The sequence below is a fragment of the Antrostomus carolinensis genome, unplaced genomic scaffold (assembly GCF_000700745.2).
Source record: "Antrostomus carolinensis isolate BGI_N321 unplaced genomic scaffold, ASM70074v2 scaffold34787, whole genome shotgun sequence".
Classification (NCBI taxonomy): domain Eukaryota; kingdom Metazoa; phylum Chordata; class Aves; order Caprimulgiformes; family Caprimulgidae; genus Antrostomus; species Antrostomus carolinensis.
In genome coordinates this window covers 5,911-31,663 of record NW_010330096.1, presented here as the reverse complement: position 1 = coordinate 31,663, position 25,753 = coordinate 5,911, and the positions used below count along the sequence as shown (strand labels likewise).

The following is a 25,753-nucleotide window of genomic DNA, read 5'->3' as shown; positions in this document are numbered from 1 at the left end:
AGGCTTTAATCAAAGGTATTACATTCTCAAGTTTGTATTAATGTAATAGTAATTCCTTAAAAAAATAGCATTACCAAAGAAGCAGCGTATAGTGCTCTCATTGGATTCAATGCTAACTGAACCTGCTCTGTCATGGTTAACACTGTTTACTGTTATTGCTTGAGAAGCCTTTATTTCTTCAGAAATAATTTGTTTCCTTTCTAGTACTTAAGTATTACATGCCCTCTGACTGTGGAACAAAAGGTTATGTATACATATGCGTTATGCAGGTATGGAAAAAGCGCACCTGAGAGCTACTCAGAAGGAAGCTCTGGGCCCATCTGGTTGGATGATGTCAGCTGCTCGGGGAAGGAGACAAACCTTCTGCAGTGCTCAAGGAGAGAGTGGGGAAAGCATGACTGCAGCCACCAGGAGGATGTCAGAATCATCTGCCATCCAGACAGTGACAGCCATAAAGTCTCGCTTGGTAAGGCATCTCTTTGGTAAAGTCACAGCATGAGTATCGCAGTGGGTGCAGGTCTGAGCAAGGTATAGTACTTTATGGATGCTCAGAATCTTAGTATTTGGCAGATGCGTGCAAAGAAGAAACAGGAAGAGAAAAAAGCTCACTTTTCTCCTGAAGATCACAGGAAGCAATCAAGCTTTGTTGAACATAAACAGCCAGAACATTAAAGATCAATATAAATTTGCAAGGTAACAAAGTCAGATTCCAGAGATCCTGTTCTCTCAGTGTTCACCAGATTTTAGACTTATTCAACACTTCTTAATGGTATACTGCATTTCACTCGGCATTTTTGTAACTCTCTCATGCTATCAAAAGTTGGAGAGGTACTCGAGCACTGAAGAATATAAACCAATAGTACATCCTCCTATGGCCTTACATTCAGACAATCTGAAAAGAGAGATAAGGAAAAAAAGAAGGAGGAAAGTTCAGAGATAGCAAGAATGAAGGGTGAAAAGCATGAAATGATTTCTGCATTACTATTGCCTGAAATTATTTCTGTATTACTCTTGCCTATCATTTATATTGTGCCTGGGTGAATGGGCCCCACTTTCTGACCAGAATAGAATGATACTACAAACACAGATCAAAGAGCCAGTTCCAATGTTAAAAAGCCTACAAGATTGTATGAAAAAAGAATAAAGACAGATAAGAAAATAATTGAGAGAAAAATACTAATTACACTGTAGCACTGTAGAACAAAATATATACAAATGAATTCCAAAGATTCCTAAATTCACATCCAGATAATTCAACAGGAATTCTGGCTATCAGATATGCACAGTAAAAAATTACAGGGCAACAATAAGTTGCTCAGCAATTCTGAAAAACAGTTGAATTTTTAAAATTTGCTACATACCAAGTTTGTAGCTTGTCAGTAGGCAGCCTTTTACAGAATTCTTACTGATATTCTTTAGTTTACCCAAGTATATTTTAGTAGATTTTGAAATTAGATTTATAACTAGTGGAAGTTAGATTCACAGCTTCTACTACAATCTAATGGATGGGTGCCTGAAGTTCTCTGGGTATGCCTGGGTGCCTGAAGTTCTCTGGAAATTACAGACTAAAGGTCTATCCTGCAACCTAAGACATGGATTTACTGCACGACATTGTACCTGTTATAACAACAACCAGCACTTACACATGTACTTTTCTAGCCTCTCCCTCTTTATAGTCTTTTTCTTTACAGCCTTTTGACTTCTCACAATCCAACGAATGTTTTCTGTTGTAGTACAGTTCCATTATGTGTCAATAATGTCAAATCATATTTGGTAGAAAGAATTTTCTCAGACCAAAAATAACAGGAATTCAAATCATGACTGCTGTCTTTACAGATGCAAACCATCTGTGCTGCTTTGCTCAAATTCCTATAAAATATAATCTTAGCTGAAGGAGGTCTGGTTCAGTTAAATGCATCCATATGGTAACATTCTCACATCCCCCATTACCAGAAAGTTATGTTAATTTTGTGCTCATAAATATATATTTTTTTCTATATCACAAGAAGATGAAATAACAATAAAATAGATATACTGTATCATTAATATACCATGTCTCTAGCCAGGTAATATAATTTTCACCTAAATCATATTCCAAAATACCATCATTTCAAGAAGAAAATGGAGACAGTGTATCTGACATTTCCTACAAGATTTCTGATTAGAAAGTGGACAAAGACTCTATTGTTACTATGTACTTCCCAGCATTTGAAAAAGCCTGTTTTCTCCTTGTAAGGATGAATTAATTGGAAAAATATGAGGAATTAGTAGATTATATTACTTGAGGAAATATAGATATTAAGGAACACTAAAAATGAGATAGAATACACTGCAATAACTACAACAAAATTTGTTTAGTATCAAAATCTTGACAATGTAGCTAAACAGAAAGTTGGTGAAGCTAATTCATGTAGCTGTCCAGACAGTAGGAACTCTGGTATAAACAATGTGCTTTAAATCTCATTTGAAGAAAACAGACTTTAATTTTGTTTTCAAATCTTTTATCTTTTAATTAATGAATTATGACAGATTTAATCCAGAGTAAGGTTTGGCATACGAAAGTTATTCATACCCTAAATTAATCTGAATTAAATTTTAAATGCAAATGTCTCAAAATACTGCTTTATTTAAGAGCAGGATTAAGTAATTTCTCAACCTCATCCTTAGAAGAGACCAGGAATAAGTTAGAAGGATGAGGAACAGTCTTTCCAATTATTCTAAAAAGAAACACTAATTCATGTATTAAGGATTCTAAAGTATGACATATTAAAATATTTGGAAGGTGATTCTCACTTAAACATTATAAAGAGGCCCCAGAGGAATTCATAACTGTTTTAAGGCTAATTGCATTGCTAGCTTGGTACAAAGGAGTTTTAACATAACTGAGAATCGAATATGTACTTTGCTTAATGATTCCAAAATAACTACAGGCCAAGCACTGAATGAACCATGATTAATTAAGTCTGACTAATCCACATAAGTGAGATTTTGTATTATGAACTGATCTGAATAAACAATCCATTTAAATTGCTAGAAAAATAATCAGACATTAGTCTAGAATAACATGCTGTAGAACATTACGCTGTCACACAAGATACGCTACAGGACAGCATGCGTAACGCTAGGTACTGACTGAAGTTCAACACAATGCTGTGCTGTTGTGCTGAGACAGTGGTTAACAAGAGTGGTAACAACCAGTCTGAGAATGGATTTATGAACTGACATGTAGTTAAATTTACCCATCATGTTTCTGCAAGGAAAATGTGTCCAGCTTGTATGTGTATCATATCAAAGAGATCTCAGGTGTTTTCTGCTGTCAGGGGAGAATTTTTCTGTGCCCACTGTGGCCAAATTCTGAGCAATGTCACATATTTGTATGAAATGAAGGAACCAGATGATCTCTGAAGTTCAAAATACAGTAGTATTCCATATTTATCTTGTAATTTGTATAAGCTGCTTCCTTTTGCCAGCCAGGAAAAATATTACTATTTTAACAGCTGATATTAAGCTTGTTGAATATAAACATCAGTTGACCCTATATTCTGAATGTGACGAAAATGACTTAAAGTTCTAGTTCTTGCTTCTACTGTTGTGAGTTAACAGCAGTAATTTATTTCCAGGTCCTCCCATTAGGCTGATGGATGGTGAGAATAAGAAGGAAGGACGTGTAGAGATTTTTATCAATGGCCAGTGGGGCACAATTTGTGATGACGGATGGTCTGATAAGGATGCAGCTGTGGTCTGTCAACAGCTTGGCTACAAGTAAGAAAACTCATTAAGATGCTTCTCAAGTTACCTGTTTCTGTATCTAAAAATGTTCAGTTTCTGCAACTGCGTATCACCAACTTAGGTCTGATAACCCAAGACATGCCTTTTAAGCCTTGTCTGTTTGGCATTCTTTTGGAGAAGTGTATTTATGCTATTCGTATAAGAAGTAGTAGGTTATGTCTTCAAAAAGGAGTATTCATTAACTAGCATAATTGGGAAAAAGAATTTTAATATTCAAAGGCATGATCACAATCTGACTGTCAACTGAAATGCAAGTTAACGCCAGTCATTAAATATTTTTTAGAAGTTAAATATTCCAAATTACTAAGCTATTGACTAAATACTATATTTTATTTGTCACTTATGGTACTACATGCCTATATGATATAAACATATTACATGGTTTTGTTTTGTTTGTTTTTTTTACACTTAGTTACACTAAATAAAATTCTCAGTTACATTAGTGCATCTGCTCTGCGCTCTTTACCACTCAAACTGTTCTTAATTTACTTCTTTCATCTTCAGTCTTCTTAACAATTTTAAAAGTTCGAGTGACATTTCTACTTTGGAAAAAACGAGGGAAACTAATATTAACATCTAGAATAGCACAGATGATTATACATATTCTGTGAACTATGCAGATTCTGTTTTGTTTGTGATTTTGGATCCAAGCTCTGTGTTTCACTATACTTAAGTGACAATTTTTTTCTGAACCTTAATGATGACTTTGAAATCTTCATAGGTTCTAACAGAACTGTTAAATTTTTGAATTAAATATAGCAACAGGTCAGAGTCCACTGTCACAAGGTGTGGATATGATTTCTACAGATTCAGATGGAGGCACATCAGCTATACTGAATTCCTAGTTTCATGGGTTTTTTCCTTATTTTACTGATCTGGCTTGAGTCGATGTAGCTTGGTTATGCGAAGGATTATGGTTTCAGCCTGCATGACAGTAATTTAAATAAGCTTCATTTAATACAGGAATAGAACTGACAGGACAAAACCACCCTCGAATTAAAACCACCACAATGGATATGTGCCACGTTTGAACTGTCACTTAATCAGGCTTACATCACTCATAAGCAATTTTTTTCTGGATACCTAAGAGCAGTAAAGGTATAACAACTATAGGGCAGATATATAAATAGCAGGACTAATATGACCTCAAAAATATCCAGAACACTAGTGAAATACAACAGGAAACAAGTATTCTCTGAGTGTATCCGTAAAGAAATCTGAGCTTAAGAAATACAAATCATGTTATCTGTTTGCTGTATCTAACAATGTAAAGTTTGTGCAACTGAGTATCATCAAATTATGTCTGAACACAAAATATATGCCTTTTAAAAACTGTCTGGTATTCGTTTAGCAAAGCATGTTTATAAATAGTAGTAGACTATGGCTTCAAAACTACAAAACTTGACTTGTATTATCTCACACTGAATCATTCATTTAGTCTGCTTCATCCTCAGCCTCTCTGGCCTTTTATATGTCTCCCTCAGATGATAAAACTCAACCACTTATCCCCACCTTCTGTTTTTAAATCTCTGCAAGGACAGACAGTTGGCTGTATTCTCAATTTGTGTCATGTCAGAACGGGCAGTTAAGATTATAGGATATAACAGAGCACATGTTTCCTGAAGGACCAGAGATATAGACACATTTTAGAAATCTAAAATTAGGTTCCAGAAATGGGGAGAGCTTGTCGGAAATGCTGGATCTTGGTGACCCTCTGTCTAGACAGTTGCATTCCACAAACCTGACTATGCCGTTATGTGCACTGATGAGCTGGAATTGCATCTGGGCCTAGGAATTCATGCACAGATCTTTTTGCTGAAGTTAAAATTATATTCATATATAAAATTATATATATATAACTGCACCAAAGCAAGGTTGGGGCTTCATGTTCCTGAGTTTGAGGGTGGACAACTGTTGTTTAGAAATAAACATTTTATGACCTTTTCCTGGGAGGAATTCAGAAGGCACCTAATCACTGAAGATGACATCAGTTTTCATTACGAGAGATCACAGAACTAGACAGCATAATTCAACTCCCTTTACAATGCCATGTTTAATTCTTAAGTATTTCCTGCTGGGGAATTACATTCAATTCACACATTTATTATTACAAATGGGAAAAAAAGACTGCCTTAAAAAAGGAAGATTTGTGTAAGCAAAGGGTGAACACTGAGAAAATGGACTGAGTTTTACCTGCATATATATTCATGTTGTCAGTGCTTATCTGTACATTTATTTTATGAAACCCTGCTTTGGAACATTCTCAGCAACTTACTAGGGTTCATTCTGAGACTGAAATAAGAAAATCCCTGAGTTGGCAAAATCACTAGGTTCAAAACAATACTAGTTTTAAAGATGTCTCATTAAGCCAGTTTGTCAAATCCATTATTAATGTTAGAAAAACATAATATAAAGAAAATTAGAAAACAGCTCTGCTAATTGGCTAAAACCAGTCATGAAAATATAAAAATAATGAATAGCACCCTAATCAAAGTATTTTTGTAGCAAGATAAACACTAAGAGAACACACACCTTTTCTAAAGTACTACCTACTATGTAATTTGGTTTAACATACAGAAGTATTTTGCTAGAGTGAGTAAAGAGTAAAAGATGGTTTTTAGAAGCTTTTGCATTTTAGTGAATTAAGTGGCTTAGTAAAATTGGACCCCTTGCATTTAGGACAGGCTTATAATAATGCACATGGACACACACAACAAATGAACAAATATCCTGCTGTTAGCACTCCAAAAATTATCTACTACAAGGAAAAAAAATGTCTTAGGGTAGTTGGCCATCTATACTGATCAACTGGATTTCCTGATTAACAGTATTATGAATAATAGTAATAGTGCATCTGAAGAGCTCAGCATGTGATTGTGTGTGGCCTTGTGGTGAGAAAAGCTAGGGGATAAGTCCTGAAGCCGCCCTTCTCTCTAGGGACAGATATGAGCAAGCAAAAAGGTTTTTCTCCGATGGTCATCTGTGCATAAATAGCTAGCTTGGAAAGCAGCAATTAAGGGACACATACACCTTTGTTAAGGGTGGGCTAAAACCAGTTGTTTTGCACATTCTAGCATGTAACAAACACATAAGAATTAATACTTATACATTTAGAGATCTCCCAATTATATGAAATAATTTCCTCTATTATGCTGCACTCCTTGCTCTAGAACATAATGATTTTTGTATTTGTTTCCTGGTAGATGCTCTACTTAAGCAGTAGGAGGTTTTTTTGTTAAGAGCAGGTATGGACACACCTTTCATAGCAATTACCAGCAAACTGAGAGATTACTGATGCACAGTAAAAGACAGATAGCTTTCACAGAAAAGTATGAAGGGCCTTTGCAGTCCAAGTCTCATGATTCAGTTCATGTCAATGCATAACCACAGTCCCTGCATACTAAGTTCCCTCCCTCATCTTTGTCTCTCTACATCTCTTTCACCTAAAATAGTTACATACATGACCTCATATATGTCAGAGTATTCTTTGAGATTTTTCTGTGGTAAGCCAATGGAGGCAGTGCCCTTCTTAAGTAGCTGGAAAGAGTCTGCAGAGACAATTCTATGCTAAACTGCAAGAAATACATCTCTGGGAAAGGCTAAGAATACTGTGGTGATTCACAGCAAAGGTTTTTTCAGTATCCTGAGGAATTTTAGAGCAATGCCTTAAAGCAGAAACCTTGTTTTTTGACATAGAGATACCAAAGCCCGGTAAGAATTTGCAACTAGTGCCTGTACTGTCTCACTATTTTGAAATAGCACACACAGACACATCAGCTGCCCATGGCTATCGGAGAGCTGGACATTTCTTTGTAGTTATCTGTAATCAGAGTATCATTCACAAAAGAAAAATATTTGGAGCAAAAGAAACATGTTGGTTGTGACTGACAAGTTAAATCATGCAAAACTCATTAGGCAGTGATTGTCCTATACTGGTTCCAAAGTCAGTTAAGGCTTTGGATTATCTGGTAAATACACGCTATCTATGGAAATTAAAAATGTCTAAGGACAGTTGACCTTGTGGTATCATCTCTGTCAATCGTTTCTCTTTCCTGGCTTTTTGACAATTCATGCATTCCAACCAACATTCCACACTTTGAAAACCTGCCCACCTGCCCTTCAGTAGGTGGTAAAAAAAATCAAAACAGGCAAGGCTTTCTGTGTGCAAGTTTGAAAAAGGAGGAAGCTTGTGTGTATTACTTTCATGTTTCAATTTATGGATATGGGCATTTGAGGGCTGGATTCTTTGAGTTTGATCCAGCCACACTTCTAGTACGATGAAGCTTTGAAGATGGTATGACAAATCAAAATTGGTCCTCAACAGAGAATCCCTACTGTATGAAGGGATATAAACTCTTTACACCACTCTTACCTCTCTTCCCCAACACTGCAGGTATTAAAAGAGGTATAAAAAGAGGTGTAAAGGGAAAGAAATACTTTCTTGCCTAATACATTTTCATTGTTAACTCTATTCCAGCATTTCATTGTACACACAGTTACCCTTTTGTACACATAGAAGCACTCTTCTTTACAATATGCTATTGTAATATATCCTTTAAAATGGAAACCTATGATGTAGTGAAATCTTTTAGTTATCTAGAATTCCATACACTTATATCACAATAAAATGTTAGTTAATTGCTCTTAACTGATATGTAAACTTGTAGTTCAGACATGCCTGAAGGTGGCTGTGGTTTCCTGCCCTGTTTCTCTGTATAGCCGGTTGGGTGGTCTCCCACTCATAATTCTTTCTGACTCTTAAACCATATACAACAAACATCTATTTGTGTATTAAGAAGCATTATCCTAAGTAATGAAAAGTAATATGCTACCACAAAACTTACCAAATGAGATGCTTAAATGCACAATTAATGTTTGTTCATCCATTCTCTCATTTTGGAAAAAAGTTCACATCATTCATACAACTGACACTGCAGTCACTGCTGAAGCTGCATGGCACTACATACAAGCTGTAAGGATCAGGACTTCAAATCATAATAAACTGCCCTAAGTTTGGCATTTAAATACTTGAGTTTGATACTTACCCTTATACAAACATAGGCTTGTCGTACTGACCTTCTCTGTGAAGAGCCTTGATGCCTGTGTATGAAAATGCTACACAAGCACTAAGTACGGGGTTCCTCCCAGAAAAAGGTGGGTGCTGAGACTGAACTGGGTTCAGTCTTCCTCCAGTTCCATTACAGTTTTAGAACTCAATTGTGGGGTGCACTTTAAAAATGGCATGATAAGGAAATCTGTTAATAACTATTAAAACCTAATAGATCTGTAAATCATAGCTCCTACTACATTGCAAATATACTGTGTTTAACTGGCCCATCTTTCTGATGGAATCAGACCAGAACAAATTATTTTTAGCATTCACAGATGCTGATTTTTATAGGAGGATTAAAGAGATTATGAAAAAGCAGCTTTCACATATTTTGTTTCATAGATATTTGTAATGCCATTACAATGTTAAATACTTTGTATAGTGCCTTCTAACTAGATACATAAAAGCACTTTTTAAGCATTCATGAATTGTAGCAATTTTGTTACACTTGCTTTTTGTCTATTTACCAGAGTAACAGAGGCAATAAGAAAAGTCATCAAGTGAATCAGTGAAAGGTCCTGAAATAAAACCTCAATGTCTTTTACTACTCACTCTGAAATATTTCAGTTGAGTAAAATGTAGAATAATGCCTCAAAATGTTTAATAATAAAAATAATGTTCTGTTTCCAGAGGTCCAGCTAGAGCAAGGACAATGGCATATTTTGGGGAGGGCAAAGGCCCGATCCACGTGGATAATGTGAAATGTACAGGAAATGAGAGATCTTTGGCAGACTGCATTAAGCAGGACATCGGGACGCACAACTGCCGTCACAGCGAGGATGCGGGGGTGATCTGTGACCACCTGAGCAAGAAGGCCCCTGGGAACAGCAATAAAGGTGAAGCCCTGTTGTGAGTGGCAGACCAACACGGGGAACTGTCACAGTAGGAAGAGATGGATGTAAGCAATCCCACCTCACAGAGGAAACTTGTCTCAAAAGAATGATAGAAACAAAAGTGGTGGGAAATCCTCTCTGCTTACACTGTGATCTCATTGCCGTGACAGCTGTGCGAAGGAGTCAAAAAGACTATTCAGATGATAGATGGTATCTGCCTACCATGGTGTACAGCAGTCATGTTTCTGAAGTTGTATGAGGGACATGAAAATGCAAGAGCCTAGACAGCTACTTTCAAGTGTTCAAGGTTTACCTTTTCAAGGTATATCTTCAGCTGAGGACTGAGACCTATGTGGTATGCCCAGCTCTGCTTCCACTTACATGAAGTAAGGAAGAACCCTGTAAGAAACCCTGCACTTGACAGGCAGAGCACAAATGTGTAATCTGCTCTGTAATCACAGTCAAAAGATCTCAGCTAAAAAATAATTCAACGTCTGAGAACTTGGTTGTTAAAAACTACCATGAAACAGAGAATAACTTCAGCCTTTGTGTTTTTTAGTTAAGTGTCATTGAAGATTGGTCTCTTTTCATTTTGAGTTTAATGCTGTCTACATGTCCCTTTCTGGTTTAGATTCTCTTGCTTCTGTTTGCGGATTGAGGTTACTACATCGTCGACAAAAGCGAATAATTGGTGGGAAAAATTCTTTACGGTAAATATTTGGTAAAGAAGTAATTTTGAATATAAAGCTTCTAAGACATATATTTGCCATAAGCAGTTTGCCTAATTTATGGTTTTACTGTAGGTTTGTTGTTTCTCTTTTCCCTTGCCATGAGATTCAAGCAGAAATATACTCAAAACAAATTTGGTATTCATTGATAAATACTTGCATTGATCAATACAGCTGAAAATCTGTAGATGCTTATGGGTTTAGTCCTTGATTGGGTTAAATTTCTTGCTTTCAAAATAACTATTTTACTTTTTTCAAAGGATATCTTGATATCAGGATGTGAGCTGTATGAAGAGAGCTATGAATATAGTCCAAGGTTTTAAATACTACATACACTGAAAAAAAGGCCTGTGTATGATTCACTGCTTAAGACCCAATTTTCCTTCACAAAATAAGCCTTGATGATGGCACAGCTCTAAAACCAGGCTTTTTGTTAACACTTTGTTCTTAGCTTTTAATGACATGTTCATATTTAGTTAATATAAACAGATTAACTGAATACTACCACTACTACTAAATGCTAAAGTTAGAGAAGAAACTTGATATAATAAATAAGCACAGGGACATTAGATGAAGCAAAAAGGTGAGAGAAATCCAGTAGTGCACTTAGAAATGCTTCAAAATCAAGAAAAGGAACGATATCAGAAAAGGACTCATTGTCACAAGAAGTCATTAAGACAAAGAACGTGACAAAGTTTGAAAAGGAACTGGATACTTCCATACATACCAGGCAATCCAGAGCTGTCCGAAGTACCCTGTTTTGGAAAGACATAAGAGCCCATCTTCCAAAACTAAAAAAATGCCTAAATTATTTTATTATGGGAAGTAAATTCCTCCACCTTACTTTAAAACATTTGGCACTGGCAATTCTGAGATGCTGGACTAGATGATCCTGGGCAGCTCTTGTACTCCAGCACACCTATTCAAGCTGACAGTAGTCAGAAAACACCTAAGTCCATCTGTTGCTTATTCTTGGATGTTGCTCTTGCTTACAGGTGCATCTCTCTCCTCTTCCCTTCTCTCTGATTCCCTATTTTGCTAATCTAATTAAACTGGTGAAAAATAATCCATCCTGTCTTGATAGGCTTGCAAATATGTATCCCATACAAAACTATGATCACTGACTGAAAAAAAGGTGCTAAACTATTACTACAGTTGCTTTAGACCTCTTGGTTTGCCAGCTCCCCTTTTCAAACAGCTCAGAATCGACAACGATATTAACACAGACAGGAAAGGACGCTGGGTTAAGCTTTTCAAGAAATTCCCTTCTTTTCCCTCTCCAGTTGACAGGAAATTTCTGGTTTATTGACTCAGATGGTATTTGGCAAGGAACCCACAGAATATATTTTTGGCACAATTAATGCAATCTGAGAAGGGAAAATTAAAATATTTGACAGTGGGAGGAAGTGCTAAGAGTGCTAGATGCCCAAACAATCCATAAAGTCATCCTGCCCATTGTTAAATGGAATTCTGAATGATGCAGGAATATAAAGGTATTCTCAACTGTTACTCAATAAATAACATAGTTTGTAAGCTATGTCAGTCCAAGAAACTAAATGGGATGTACATTCAAGGTAACTGAGAAGCTACCTTCCTTTTCCATTGTTGTACCCTGAATGCAGTGTCTCATGTCCTCTGTAGGGGTGGCTGGCCATGGCAGGTTGCGCTCCGACTGAAATCTTCTCATGGTGATGGGAGACTCTTGTGCGGTGCTACTCTGATCAGCAGCTGCTGGGTCCTCACTGCTGCACACTGCTTTAAAAGGTAGGTCTCTCTTCAATAGTGAAGTGTATTTTCAAACTACTTTGTTGTTCTGGGTATAGGCAAACACATTCTAGTTCAAGCCCACTGAAAACTGTTCCAAAGAGTTGGTCTTTGGTTTAAAAAAACCCAACCAACCAACCTCCTTCCCAACCAAAGAAAAACAAACAAAAACCCCTAATACATTGAAATTATTCTAGGTGTCATCATTCACAACATTTAGATGCACAACTTCAGTGTTTCCATGAAGAAATATAGACAATGCTTCTGACATTTTAACACAGCTTTCTGTTCTAACAAACCTGCAGCTTATGGCGTTCAGGTTATAGCGAATACAACTGAACAATCGATCAAACACTGGGACTGTAATATTTTGGATTAATTTTTAATGATAGATATTGGCAGTGATAGACATTTTTGCTGCAACACTGCAGTGACTAGATGAACTAGTCCCCCCAAACCCACTTTAGAATAAAGCACTGTTAGGTATTTTGCTGAGTCTAACAGGGAAGTCAGTCTGCTAGGGATGCTAGGGAGACCAAGCTGTTTTGCTTATTCTTCACAAAGAGGCTGGAGCAACTGCCTTGCTCTATTATCTCACAGTACATAAAGAATTGTCTTTTGCAGCCATCTAAACAAAGGTCCCTTCCCCTTTAACAAAGAAATAATTGTCTAAGCGCTTATACTGGTATAATTCTCTGACAATGGCATCTAATAAAACCATGCCAAATTCATCTCCTTTCCATACATTTAGCAAGTGGTTTGCAACCTACAGTCCTCTGTAAATCACATTTTATCTACTTGGTCTAACTTCTGCAGTTCTCAGTATTAAGCTATTATCTAGCCATTCTAAATGTCTTTTCCCATTTTTGCAGAAACAGATATTCTTTTACTGATAATTCTGCTATTCAGTTTTTATTATATCCCCTCGCCAGTACTCCGGACATCAAGAATTCACTGCCAATGAAGTTACTGTAGTATAAAAACACCAACTTAACACAGTAAGGAAGTTGGTCTAATATTTGAACCTTTTGGTAGCAATTATTTCATTGGATTCCTTACAAAATGTTGCAGTATGGACTAGAATAAAAGCACAGAAGAATGGCATTGCAGTTTTGAGGATATTTGCTAGAATTTGCTGAAGTGGGCTGCAAATGTTTTGACTTTGAGGCTTTCTTTTTGCACACTAATAACTAAAAAGAAGAGTCAGATATACTTTTACTCAAATGGAAACTGTTACCTTTGCTTAGCACCAGATGCACATCTTCTCATTTTCATGTTTTATGAAAATCATGAAGGACTTTTCTTGGTAGTATTTCAAGCTGAAATGGCCAAACTCCATAAAATTTCTGCCTCATTCTACTGATGTGCCAGTTGTTTCTGCAGAACTATGAACACACTTCAGTTTCTATCATCAAAATTGATAGAAAATGGCTTCCTATTCCCCTGTTCATCATCTCTATAGTGATTACTAAGGATGCAACTTGGGCTCTTGAGAAAGCCCTTTGATTTAAAGGCTTGAAAACAAGACAATCCTTTCTGTTATTTTACCTCAAAGAACCTCTTCAAGGAAAGAAAAAGGGAGATCACAGGAAGCCAGTTATGTTTTCTGTGTGCAAATCAAGCTCTTAGTTACCCAACTCTTCGCCTTATTAGAACGCTCTCACAAAGTTTAGTGAAACAAGTCAGTATTTACTGCGCTGCTGCAGTGCTGTGCATTCTTACAGCAAGCACTCCCCACAGAACACATTACCTTTTCTTCCCAATGGCCTGGAGCTGGGACCCCAAGTCATTACTGAATGTGCCCATTTTGGATACTCTGCTGAACACCCACGTGGTGGGGCAGCGTTACGAATGAGCAGCAGCGTGTCTGGAGCACTGTACACTGTGCTACTTCCAGACTGCTGGAGGCACTCAGTGGTCTGTTACAGGCTACCCTAAAACTGTTCCGTGTGGCCTCAGGGACCCCAGTACCATTTAGCCCCAGATGCTGCATTTAAATCTGTGCAGCCCAGATCTAAGCATGCAACTCCAGCAGCCTGTGGGTGCACTACTGTTTGCTGTAAAAGAGAGAAGGCACCTTTAGCTCTAAGTTGACATTGGACAGACTGGACTGAACTTCCTAATGATCTCAGAGTGATTTTAAGGGGCTAGGTTTCCAAGAGCTATCTATAGATCAAGCGCCTTCTTCACATATTTTCCACAGACAGACAAGAGAAAGGCCAGTATACCATTTCTCATATCCTGGAAATTAGAACACTGCTTAAATAACAAATATTTGTACTATGGATAGAAATTACATGCAATTTTATGCATGATGATAGTAATTGTTTGCCAGTAGTACAGCAGCATTACTGGTTTCTGTAATTTCATAGACACATAATTTAATATAAGATGAAAAATAGTTCGAAGCTATTTTTCCTCTCATAACTCACCCAGCTATTAGCTAACCCAACTATTAGCAAGATTTATCCTGAGTGGTTCTGACAGCTGTAGGGAATTTGCAGGTCTGTACATAAAAAAATACTAACTTTGGATAATTAGAAATATGAGGCTTAGAGAAAAAGGAAATTATAATGACCATGATGTCATTTTAGGAAATATGGCATTACTTGAACACTGTACTGTGCTAATAATATAACGCTTATTTAAGTGCTTCTTTAGGCATTATTCCTGATGCCCATGTATACTTTAACATGCTCCTGGTAATTTTGTTTTGAGAGCTAGGGACCCTGAGGTACAATGAAACCAAATACCTAGTAAGACACCAGAAATCAAAGTAGACACCAGAATTAAAAGTCAGTTTTCTCAAATTCAGCACGAATGGTGAGATGAATTCAGGTGTGCCTTCAATGTCAGCACATTACCTGACTGGCAGCAGGATGATATTAGCACTGCAGCCCACTACTAATCCATCCTGCAGCTGGCTGGGAAATTAACCTGCCAGGAGCTCCTAAGATCAACACTGTCAGGCTGCAGTAGAGCTTAAAGAGATGCCCAGCCCAGCCATCTGACAGAGGGGTAATACCCTGAAAGCAACATCATTTTCCACCCATGAAGCACTCCCAGACTCCTTCTCTGCCTCCACTCTTCAAATGGGATGTGCGTGTGGTGGTTCTCTGACATTTCATAGGTGACTTTTAGGTGAGGAAGACTGGTCAACCCTGAACTAGACTACTTGGCATTTTTTATGTACTGAGGCTCTTTTACAGTATTTCCACATTTGGCAAGTACCAGCTACTACAGGTGTCTACAGACAAAAAATTAAGAAAGCCTTATGTGGGTGAGTGTGCACAGAGATGTGGTAAATCCATGCTAAGACTGCTCATTAGGCACCTCACTAGAAGGCTTGTGGCTATTAAAGTTTCATACATTTGCATGCAAAGCAGCACTTCTCATTCTATTAAACTTTTAAAATCAGTACTTTTAATTAAGATTAGCTTTCCAGGATCTCCTTTCTTCATTATTCTGCTATAAATGACCATCATCCATAACAGAAAACCAGCAGGAACCTATTAAAGGGAACACTGTTCCGTTTGTCAAAATCAAGGATGTAACATTAAATAGAAGCAGCAAGTTTTCTACGGTACTATCTGATATATGGCTTACAGGAGAGCACTCATCATCACTAGTCATAAACAACTTTCCTTCATGCTTAGGCTTATGAATCAAAATAAACAATTAAAAATTAAGTTCCTTTGATTATTAAATCAGCTTAGGAAGCGTGTTAATTTCTCATCAAAATTGTAAACACCTAATACATTTGTGACTCTGCAGTACTCTGACTTCCATGAGCTTTAAAAAAAAATGAAAAAACCACACAACCCCTTTCCCCCTTCAAACTGCATTAAAGATTAAATGGATAGAGTATATGGTAAATCCTGTAACTGATGCTGTGGATCAGGCCTAGAAACTAAAATGCAGAGTTTAAAAAAAAAAAAGTATTAAAATGCAGAGTATTAAAAAAAAAAGCAAAGAAAAAATATTTATACCATGTAAAATTACCTTTCTGTACTTGAGACCCAGATTTCCATTGGACCATTAATAATGCACATCTGCAAAGCACTGTGATTGTGTTTGTTTATATATACAAAACCTGTATGTCAATGTTAACTTAGATGGGCAAATAGTAACTGAAGGTAAAAAAGCTTTCATAATTCAGAAACTATCAGCATAGCACTAATAAGTGATTTGCTGCACAGAGCACACAAGTGTAGCTATAAATTATGAGAGGGTATTTTCAGTCATCTTTTGGAAATATTTTTGGCAGATTATGCCAGGCAAATATATATTTAATGCTAATGACCTTGTACATTTGTATTCCAATACAACACTCGGATGTGTACCAAAAATTGTTAAGATATTACTTTTGAACAAAGATCATATCTAGCAATACATTCTAGGTTATAGGATCCTATTTGTGATAGCTTTGAAAGGCAACAAGATCAACAGTTATAAACAATGACTGTAACAAAAATTATTAAAATACTTAATATTGCTTAAGTGGCAAAGGAAACAGCATAATTTTAATTAATTTATTTGGCTCAGTTGCTGTATCATTTAGATTCTTAAAGTGGAACATCATCATGCAGAAATATGTATCTGAGATGTCAGTAACAAAGCAACTCTTCCATTTATTTCAGTGGAGGTTTTGCATGTAAGTTAGAGTTCATTCCAATGAAAATAATACAAAGCCATTTTACTGCAATAGTAAGTAAAGTACTTTCTGTATCAGCTTCCTTTTCCAAATGTCTCCAGGGAAAACGGATCTTACAAAGTTGGCTATTGCATCAGCCAAGATTGTTTGTAATCTTGCCCATGCAAGAAGTGACACCAGAGAAGTACTAAGTTGGCTGTATACCCCCCCCGGTGTTACTACTCTGTATGTCTGCGCATTACATCTGTTCTGTAAATAGATTTTGTAAAAGCCAAAGACCATTTGACACTGTGCACCCTGACCATTCAGCTACCTGCCTCTACACTGACCTTGTCCACCCTGGAGCAGGGCACAGGAGTTGTGCTGTCAGAGTGTAAAACATTCTATAGCTGGGTGGTTTATTCCTCTGGTCCAAGAGTTTCACAGAGGGCCAATGCATTGATTAGCTTATACAATAAAATGAGCTACCAGGGTCTGTCAGTTTGGTTTTCACAGTGTATTCTACCTGCCTTATATACCATAGTAGCATTATTTCTGTCAAACAATCAAAATTATGGGTACTTCCACGGAAAAGATGGCCAAAGTGATCAATACACTTGTCCTGGTTTTTGCTAGGATAGGGTTAATTTTCTTCTTAGTAGCTAGAAAGCCCTGTGTTTTGGTTTCAGTGAGGATTGTTATGAGAACAATGTTGATAACTACAAGGACACTGTCCTTGGGCAGTTTGCAAGAGCAGAGGACTGGAAGGGGGGGGGTGGAGAAGAAAAGTGCAGTAGTCAGTAAAACCCAGAATTGACAGTTGGATGTGCCAGTCAGATATTCCACAGCATATATCACGTCATGTTTAGTGTATTAACCTGGGCTAACCGGAAAGGGGGGGGATTCTCTCAGGAATCGCTGGGGCTCGATTTTCTGGGATTGTAATTTCAGTTTCAGGGTTCCCTTTCACTCCTCTGGGATTGTTATCAGTGAGTGGTGAGCAATTGTACTCTGCATCACTCATAATATAGTTGTTATCATTATTACTCATTATTATTATTATTTTAATTTTATTTTACTCTAATCTTTAAATTGTTCTTATCTCAACCTACAAGTCTCCTCAGCTTTACCCCTCCAGTTCTCTCCCTGATTCCTTGGGGGCGGGGGGGAAGGAAGGAGGTGAGGGGGTTGCAAGTGGCTGTGTCTTGTTTGGCTGCCAGCAGAGTTAAACTATCACAACACTTGCCCTTGACTCAGTAGTTTCTCTTGCTGCAACAAATTCAGCAATTTTTAAGCTGTAGTTCTAGAGAATACACTGCCTACGAGGTTATACAGCCTCCATGTGAAGACACAAATGACCACTTAATATGTATACATATTGAACTGCAGATGCAACTTTCTGCAGAACACAGCATTAAACTAAGGAATCAGATTAATTTCCCTACTGGTACATTCCATAACTAGATGAATAAAAAATACTTCCCCCCCCACTAATTTGTATATTTATATAAAAACATGTTTCTAACTTTGAATGCTATGGTTTTACTGAAGCATTACTGGAAATTTTTGCACATGTGCCAGGGAAATTTGCTTTCAACTATACCTATATGTAAACATGCTAAATTAAACTCTGAATTACAGTTTCTAAAAATTCCCAGAAGCAACAGTGAGCAAATACATAAAATCTATTCAGTACAAATTGGCACTGAAATGTACCAAGCATTTTATTGTAAAAATGCATAGCTTGTTCATAAAAAAGTCACTTTCACAGAAATACTACTAGAAGAAAGCAGTGAAGAAATACTACTAGAAGAAAGCACTGATTTATATAACTCTAGAAGAAAGTAGCACCTGTACTATATAGTATTTTAACATACTGAAGATGCATATGGTCTTACTCCTTACTGTATCAAGGAAAGCCAAATAGATGGCAGAACCAAAACCAGAAAAGACACTCACCCAAAGTCACAGATCAGATCACAGCACTGCTGCAAAAAACCCCACTGTTTTCTAGCCAGTGGCACATTATACTTCTACTGACTCCCACATCACAGCTCGGAGTAACAATATTAGAAGGTTAGACTGATAATAGTATCCGAGGTGTCTTGGCCAAGTATGGTAAGATTAACCCTTTCTGATGTAAGATGTGTGGCAACTGGGATGCATCAGTGTCAGAGCAGAAATTCTTAGCAGGCAGCAGACGGCAAGGATTTGACAGACAATCTATAGGGATGCAGAATTTGGGATGTCACTGATGGCATACTTCAGATGGCCAAACACAAATGGATTTATATAACTCCAGAAACTAGTTAAGACCTAACAGCCTTTCTTACTCAGAAGAATCTTCTAAAAGACAACAGAAATAAAAGCAATATATCAGGTGCCAACCCTACTTTCATGGAACTTTGTCATTTATTTTATCAAGAAAAGAATCAACTATGAAGTCTTAGTGAGCTTTTAAAACTGTCAAAAATACACAAGATGATCTAGAAATGAGAATGTGAGATCTACTGCAAGAGAAAGAGAGATTCAAGTATTTGTTTTTTTGAAAAAACTTACAAAGAAATACCTGTAATCTAGAAACTTCTAGGGATTGCAGTCAGAATGCCTGGAGAGCCAGGATTCATGCTTCTTCTGCCTTTTCTGATGTTCTTTTCCTATTCAAGCTCTCATTTCTCAATAGAAAATTCCTGATGATAATTGATTCAGTGATAAGTTATAAGTGCTAGCACTTTTGTGGTCAAAACAGAAAGATTAATAATATGCTGCATACAAATAGATATTTTTTCTTAAATATCTTTGAGATAAACATCCACAAATTAAAAAAGTTCTTGAGCTATTTTTCAGAGAGGAAATAAGTAATGTATTTGGAAGAATATACGATTTATTTTTTCTCAGTTCTCTCTCTGAGATTAAAGACGGTATCAATACTTTTTAACCACTTCTGTAAACTTTAAAAAAGTCTGCATCAGTTGCATCTCTTCACTGCCAGCTGCTATAGAACTTTGATTTCCAACCACAAGGAAAATATACAATATCTAGAGAGCATTTCACACAGAATACTATGGAGGAGGACCTGGAAAAAGTTTTGTGGTAAACAAGTTACTTCATTTTTCCTATATAGCAGGTCATCCTTAGGTGAATAGATGTTTGGTTATAGCCTGCAATCCTCTCTTCTTAGAAGCCTAGAAGTGAAATTTTGCTCATAGAAGACCTGAAGGAGGTGTGCAGAATTTGACCAAGAACGCTTTGCCGACAACCAGGAATGCAACCCACGATTAGAAGAAATATTCAGTGGTACAGCTATATATTGCTCAGAAGAAACCTGTAATGTTTGCCTGCTGTTCCCCAAGCAAGCTTTAGTAAGCTATGGAGATCAGCATATTGCTGGACAGTATAAAAAGAACAAGTATAGGTTAGAAGGTGATGGAACACTGTAGGGTATTTTCTGCACACATATTACAAATTTCCTGTTGAAGGCTATGAGAGAAAGAAGAGAAGTTAAAGAAAAATATTTGGGTTAGGTTACCCAGATCTGAAAATAAATAAATGTACCCAAGAGTACTCCCTTGTTTGCATTTTCCTGAGAAGGGCTGTATCCTGTAATCCAAAAATCTCCAAAGGCATGCACAGAAAATTGTTATTTCAGCCACAGTAATCATCTCTAAGGTATTTACCATCTTGTCTATGATGTGAAAGAAATTGGGGTCATATTAGATGCAAAACAAGTTTAAGATTTACAGACCTTCTGTCACTTTGACAATAGGCACTTACGATGCACATGTGCTTTGTTTTCTTTATTATAACTTCAGTTAATGCAAGAGGTTTCTATCAAGTTATCTAAGCCTCTAGAATTTCTCAACCAACTTACAAAGCAAGCTTGAACACTTGTTTTCATTTCAGTAATTATTTGGAGCATCACAATGATCTTAGTACTCAGGTTTTCATTATAATTCCTGGCACTTTGTGTTACCCTTACTGAATACATTTATAATGCACACCTTGCTCGCACCTTTGAAACAAGTGCCAGTCATGGCAGAAAATATACAAAAAGGAACATAGTCCATGCTGAAACTTCAGCATAAAGTTTTTTATATTCTTTAGGATGCACTTGAATGTCAATCTAAACACCTGAGAAACCATTTTTGCTCTTTTAAAAAGACCCCTTTTGGTATCATTATTTATATGAGCAATAAAGACCCTGATCAAGTCTGTTTGCATGCTTAGGATCTGACTTTGCATGAGCCAGCCCTATTTGTTTTCACCTCAATCTTAGGTACGGCAACAACACTCGGAACTATGCTGTGCGGGTTGGAGACTATCACACACTGGTACCAGAAGAATATGAGGAAGAAATTGGAGTCCAACAGATTGTGATGCATAAAGAGTACAGGCCTGACAGCAGCGACTACGACATTGCATTAGTGAGGCTACAGGGGCCAGAGGAACAGTGTGCCAGATTCAGTGCCCACGTCTTACCTGCTTGTTTGCCATTAAGGAGAGAGAGACCACAGAAAACTGCTCCCAACTGTTATATCACTGGATGGGGTGACACAGGTAAAAATGTTTTAATGATTTCCACCCACCAATCGCATTACCTGAGGCTACTTATTAATAAACAAAACAAACAAACAAAAAAAAACAAAACAAAAACCCAAACCAAATTGAAATACTTAAGAAAATGCTCAAAATGGAACAATTTTTTCCCATTTTATATAAGTAAATATTTTCTTTCCTGATCATTAAACAAGAATGATGCTGCTTTGTTTACGGAATTTAGTTTGCGTTTGAAAAGTGGCGATTAACTATGTCTCTCTAAATCACCAAACTAGTCAGTAAAATGGTCCCATTAAGATTGACAAGTATGAATGAAAAGCTTATTTGTTGGCAGGTGCACCCTGCACAGCAGTTCATCACCCCCTGCCTCAGAACATAACTAACAGCTCTAATATATGTAAGGTTTTTAAGGTATGTACAATGAACATTTTAGAAAGGTTCTTTAAATTACACTATTTCAATAGAAAAACTGATAGCAAATATACACATAATAGAATTTCAAATAACAGTTTTAGTCTCTCTTGTTACCACTGACATTTTCAATCAGCAGTTAGATTTAAATAAGACAACATCTCGACAAAATTTACGAGAGTCACAATGCACTCTATAATCCAGGCTCCTGGAACAAACAGTCTAGTCACTTTTTAGGTCAGTACGAGATTCTTCCTCTTCAAAAGTCTTTGTCCTTTAAATGCCTTACAAATTAATAACCATGTTTTACTTTCATGTTCTTATGGCGCTGAATACAGTACAAGACAGCAACCATACTTGAGCCTTTGTTCCACTGATTCATTCAAACTGGCAAGGAGACAAGGCAGCAAGGCCAAATATCAGTTCTTCCTCTTGATGTGCATTAATCTGGGTCACTGTTCTACAATCAAGGAGATGACAGACTTGTAGTGTGGATTTTTTTGCTAAAAACAATTGCTAATTCATTGCCTAGCTCTGGCTAGCTTTTTACACAATTCACTGAAAGTTCTGCAATACTGTTGTATTTAACTTAGGACATCTATTTAAGTAAACATTAACCACTGCAATAATTGGCTTTAATTATGGTAAGAAATTACATCATTGCAGTACTTCAGCTGAAATTCCACACTTACTGTATGAATCATAACTACTTTACAAGTATTAAGATTTTACTTAAAAAAAATCCCCAACACTGGTTTTAATTTCATGTTTCCAATGGATAAAGAGGTGCAAGCTATAGAAAAAAGGCAAATTATTTAAATCTTGACATTTAATAGGCTTATACAATGCAGGATTCACTACAGATAAAGAAAACCAGAGGAGAGGTTCTGGTCACCTCCACAAAATGATGATTCCTTTTGGTCAGGAATCCCATCAGTACTCCAGTAATAGAAGTGACCAGGATTGTAAAAGACTCCAATGTTGCAGTTGTTATCCCGCAACGTCCCGTCCGGTCGAGGAGGCACAGAGACAAACACACACCCCGTCTCTGGGCCAATGAGCACTGACACCAATATGAGGATGCTGCAAATGGCGTTTAATGCTGTACGACACAGTACTATATAGTGTGGGTTCACTATGTCACTTCCACCTGCTTACATCACAGGCTAAGTGCTATTGGCTACTAGCAGAGAGAGAGGGGGGTGTCTTACCTTTCCGTACAGCCCGATATCTTCCGGCCGCCAGACCTTATCTTACTACACTCCAAGGATACTGCTGGTCTCTACCAGAGTACGCTTGGGCTCAGTGGCGCTAGCTCCTCAGTTGAGGTGATGAGCAAGCTTGCGTGTACTTACAGGGTGTAAGTGTGATGGCTGGATGCTCTACTTGGAAGCCGACAGAGGATGGAGCACCTGTCAGGCTGAGCTAGACTAGATTTGAACTGGTGACCTAGAAATGAACTAATTCGACAGCTTTAGTCTCAAGACTCCTAAAAATAGCTTCTCCATTTAAGTATCAAGACATATATTCTTGTAGAAGACACAGAAAGTGTGTTTGGAACAAAACAAATCCCAGCCTTGGAAAGATCCAGTGAACACCACAAGTAAAGTTACATCTTAAATTTTTAAAAAAGCACCTATATTCCATGTTTAGAATATCTACATAATATTTTAGTATTATAGTTAATGCATAGTAGATTTTTCAGCATGTAGTCTTGTTTGCAGTCATTTTATTGAATGACAAAGAGTATGAAGGACTGACAGCAAAAATTCGATTAAATCATATTTATTTTTCCAACACCACGTATCACAATGAGACAATAATTTGGGTCCTCTTTTCAGGAAGGGCTTATTCAAGAACATTGCAACAGGCTGCCATACCCTTACTTCCCAAGAGGGTATGTGAAGAGCGTTACAAAAGAAGATTCACGGGAAGAATGCTCTGTGCTGGGAACATCCAGGAACAGAAACGTGTTGATAGCTGTCAAGGAGACAGTGGTGGACCACTGATGTGTGAACGTCCAGGGGAAAGCTGGGTTGTGTATGGTGTGACCTCCTGGGGCTACGGCTGTGGAGTGAAAGATTCTCCAGGTGTCTACACAAAAGTATCATCTTTTGTACCCTGGATAAAAAGTGTGACCAAACTATGAACATCCATAATGAAAACCAAACTTCGTTAATAAAGTTTGAGGCAGGTCAACTTGAACAGCATGGACAGTGCACAGCTGGGGCCCACAGTGGGTGGAAACAGACACGTTTTCCTGATTCATGTGTTTTTCTTTTTGTTAAATCCAAGCTGTATACACACAACCTTTCCAGCTAGGGATCACTATCCAAACAAAATCCCTGTGTTAAGGAAGTTTATATATTGCACGAACAAGTTACCATGTATCTAAGATATGGGGAAAAGTGATAGCCAGCTTAGAGTAACATGGGAGCAGGACAGCTGGAGAGTTCACGAGGAGATTCACTGCCCACAGGAAGACTGTAGTAGCTTCAAGCTATTTACACTGTGAGCTTCTCTAGAATTAATTACAGATCTCAAAATTAATCTGCAGTCTAGTTCATTTAATCAGTTATCGACTGTTTTCTTATTATTCCTATGATCTTACGCTCAGTCCTCTAATTTTGACTCATTTTTCATTAGCTAATGAGACCATTAGCAGGTTGATTCTCAGTAAGTAATTCTGAGTATGTATTAAACGTTAGAAGGAAAATAATTGTCAATAATCAGATCCCCAGCTATTCTGATAAATGTTCTCACAGCTTAGTGTGCATAAAGTACATTCCCAAATAAAACAGGTAGGACACTGGAAGTTAGTTTCCCAGCAAACATCCTGCACAGCTGCAAGAGCTAGATCAAAAACAAATAACCTCTTATTTTCTTTCCTGTGGATAAATATTGTCTTCTTTCTGAAATTCGTAACTTTTTACTACATACAGCATTTCAGAGAGAATTTACTGTTCCTGTTTACCACTAGCTGTCAGTACAGTATCAGACTAACAGACACACATCCCAGTCCTCTCATTGCTAGTGCTGGAAGGGCTTTACTCAAGTAACACTAGGAACCTCTGTCAATCCCACAAGAGAAAGTTATAAATACGTGCAATGCAAATACTAGAGATGCTGAGCCAAAACCTTTCTGAAAAGATCTATAAAGTCTTAAACTACTATTTTCTACAAGATAATAAATATTTAGACAACTCTCTCCTGCTTAGCTGCAACCCTGGTTCAGACTGATCTTACAGGATAGGTGAGAGTTAGTTTTCAGTGACTTGTCTCAAGTACTGACGTATTTTGATTCCTTTTAGTTCCTTTTACAGATACTGTTCTCCACGCTATGAAAACCTTAATGGTTTATTATAAGAATGCACTGATAAAAAGTTACTCTTGATGTACAAGACAAACAGAAACCAACTTACTGTCCTTTTAGAAAGGGTGACCCCAGTGAGCTTCCCACACAGAGCACAGGCAGTAATCACCATCTCAGAGCAGCACTAAGGGAGACCAGTCTTGGAAATACCTGCAACTAACTACAGTCAGGAGGGAGACGGGACAGTTCAGCGCGACCTCTGCGATCCCTGGCGAAGGCTGTGCTCTCTGCAAGTGTGCTCTACATATTAAACACGCTTCTTCAAAAGATGAAACAAAAGCTCTGTGGGCCATGAAACACTCCAGTGTGACAAGCGTGGCAGATGTGTCACCACACAGTGATTGTGCAAACTGTAACTCCCAGTGACCGTTTTCCTGTTTCCTGTCCCCAATATTGTGTGGCCTTTGTGAACCAAGTGAGATGCTTGCATTCACGCAGTCATTCATTTCTGTATAGTTCTGTGTCTCTCTGGTGTTGTAACTCCATTTGCATATAAAAGTGGTGATGACATTGCAGAAGCCCCTGTGATTGATGACTTGGCCCTTAATTTCTCTC

At 37.4% G+C, this 25,753-nt stretch overlaps 1 protein-coding gene across 1 annotated transcript in view; it reads left to right on the top strand.

Moving 5' to 3' along the window:
- Positions 1 to 23,974, top strand: part of PRSS12 (serine protease 12) — a 35,654-nt gene extending 11,680 nt beyond the window's left edge. Inside the window, exons 8-14 of the mRNA XM_010172822.1 lie at positions 270 to 466; positions 3,621 to 3,762; positions 9,530 to 9,735; positions 10,364 to 10,442; positions 12,102 to 12,224; positions 21,134 to 21,414; positions 23,667 to 23,974. Coding sequence (XP_010171124.1) covers positions 270 to 466; positions 3,621 to 3,762; positions 9,530 to 9,735; positions 10,364 to 10,442; positions 12,102 to 12,224; positions 21,134 to 21,414; positions 23,667 to 23,974 — 1,336 coding nt within the window. The remainder of the gene's footprint in view (positions 1 to 269; positions 467 to 3,620; positions 3,763 to 9,529; positions 9,736 to 10,363; positions 10,443 to 12,101; positions 12,225 to 21,133; positions 21,415 to 23,666) is intronic.
- Positions 23,975 to 25,753: the final 1,779 nt, after the last annotated feature.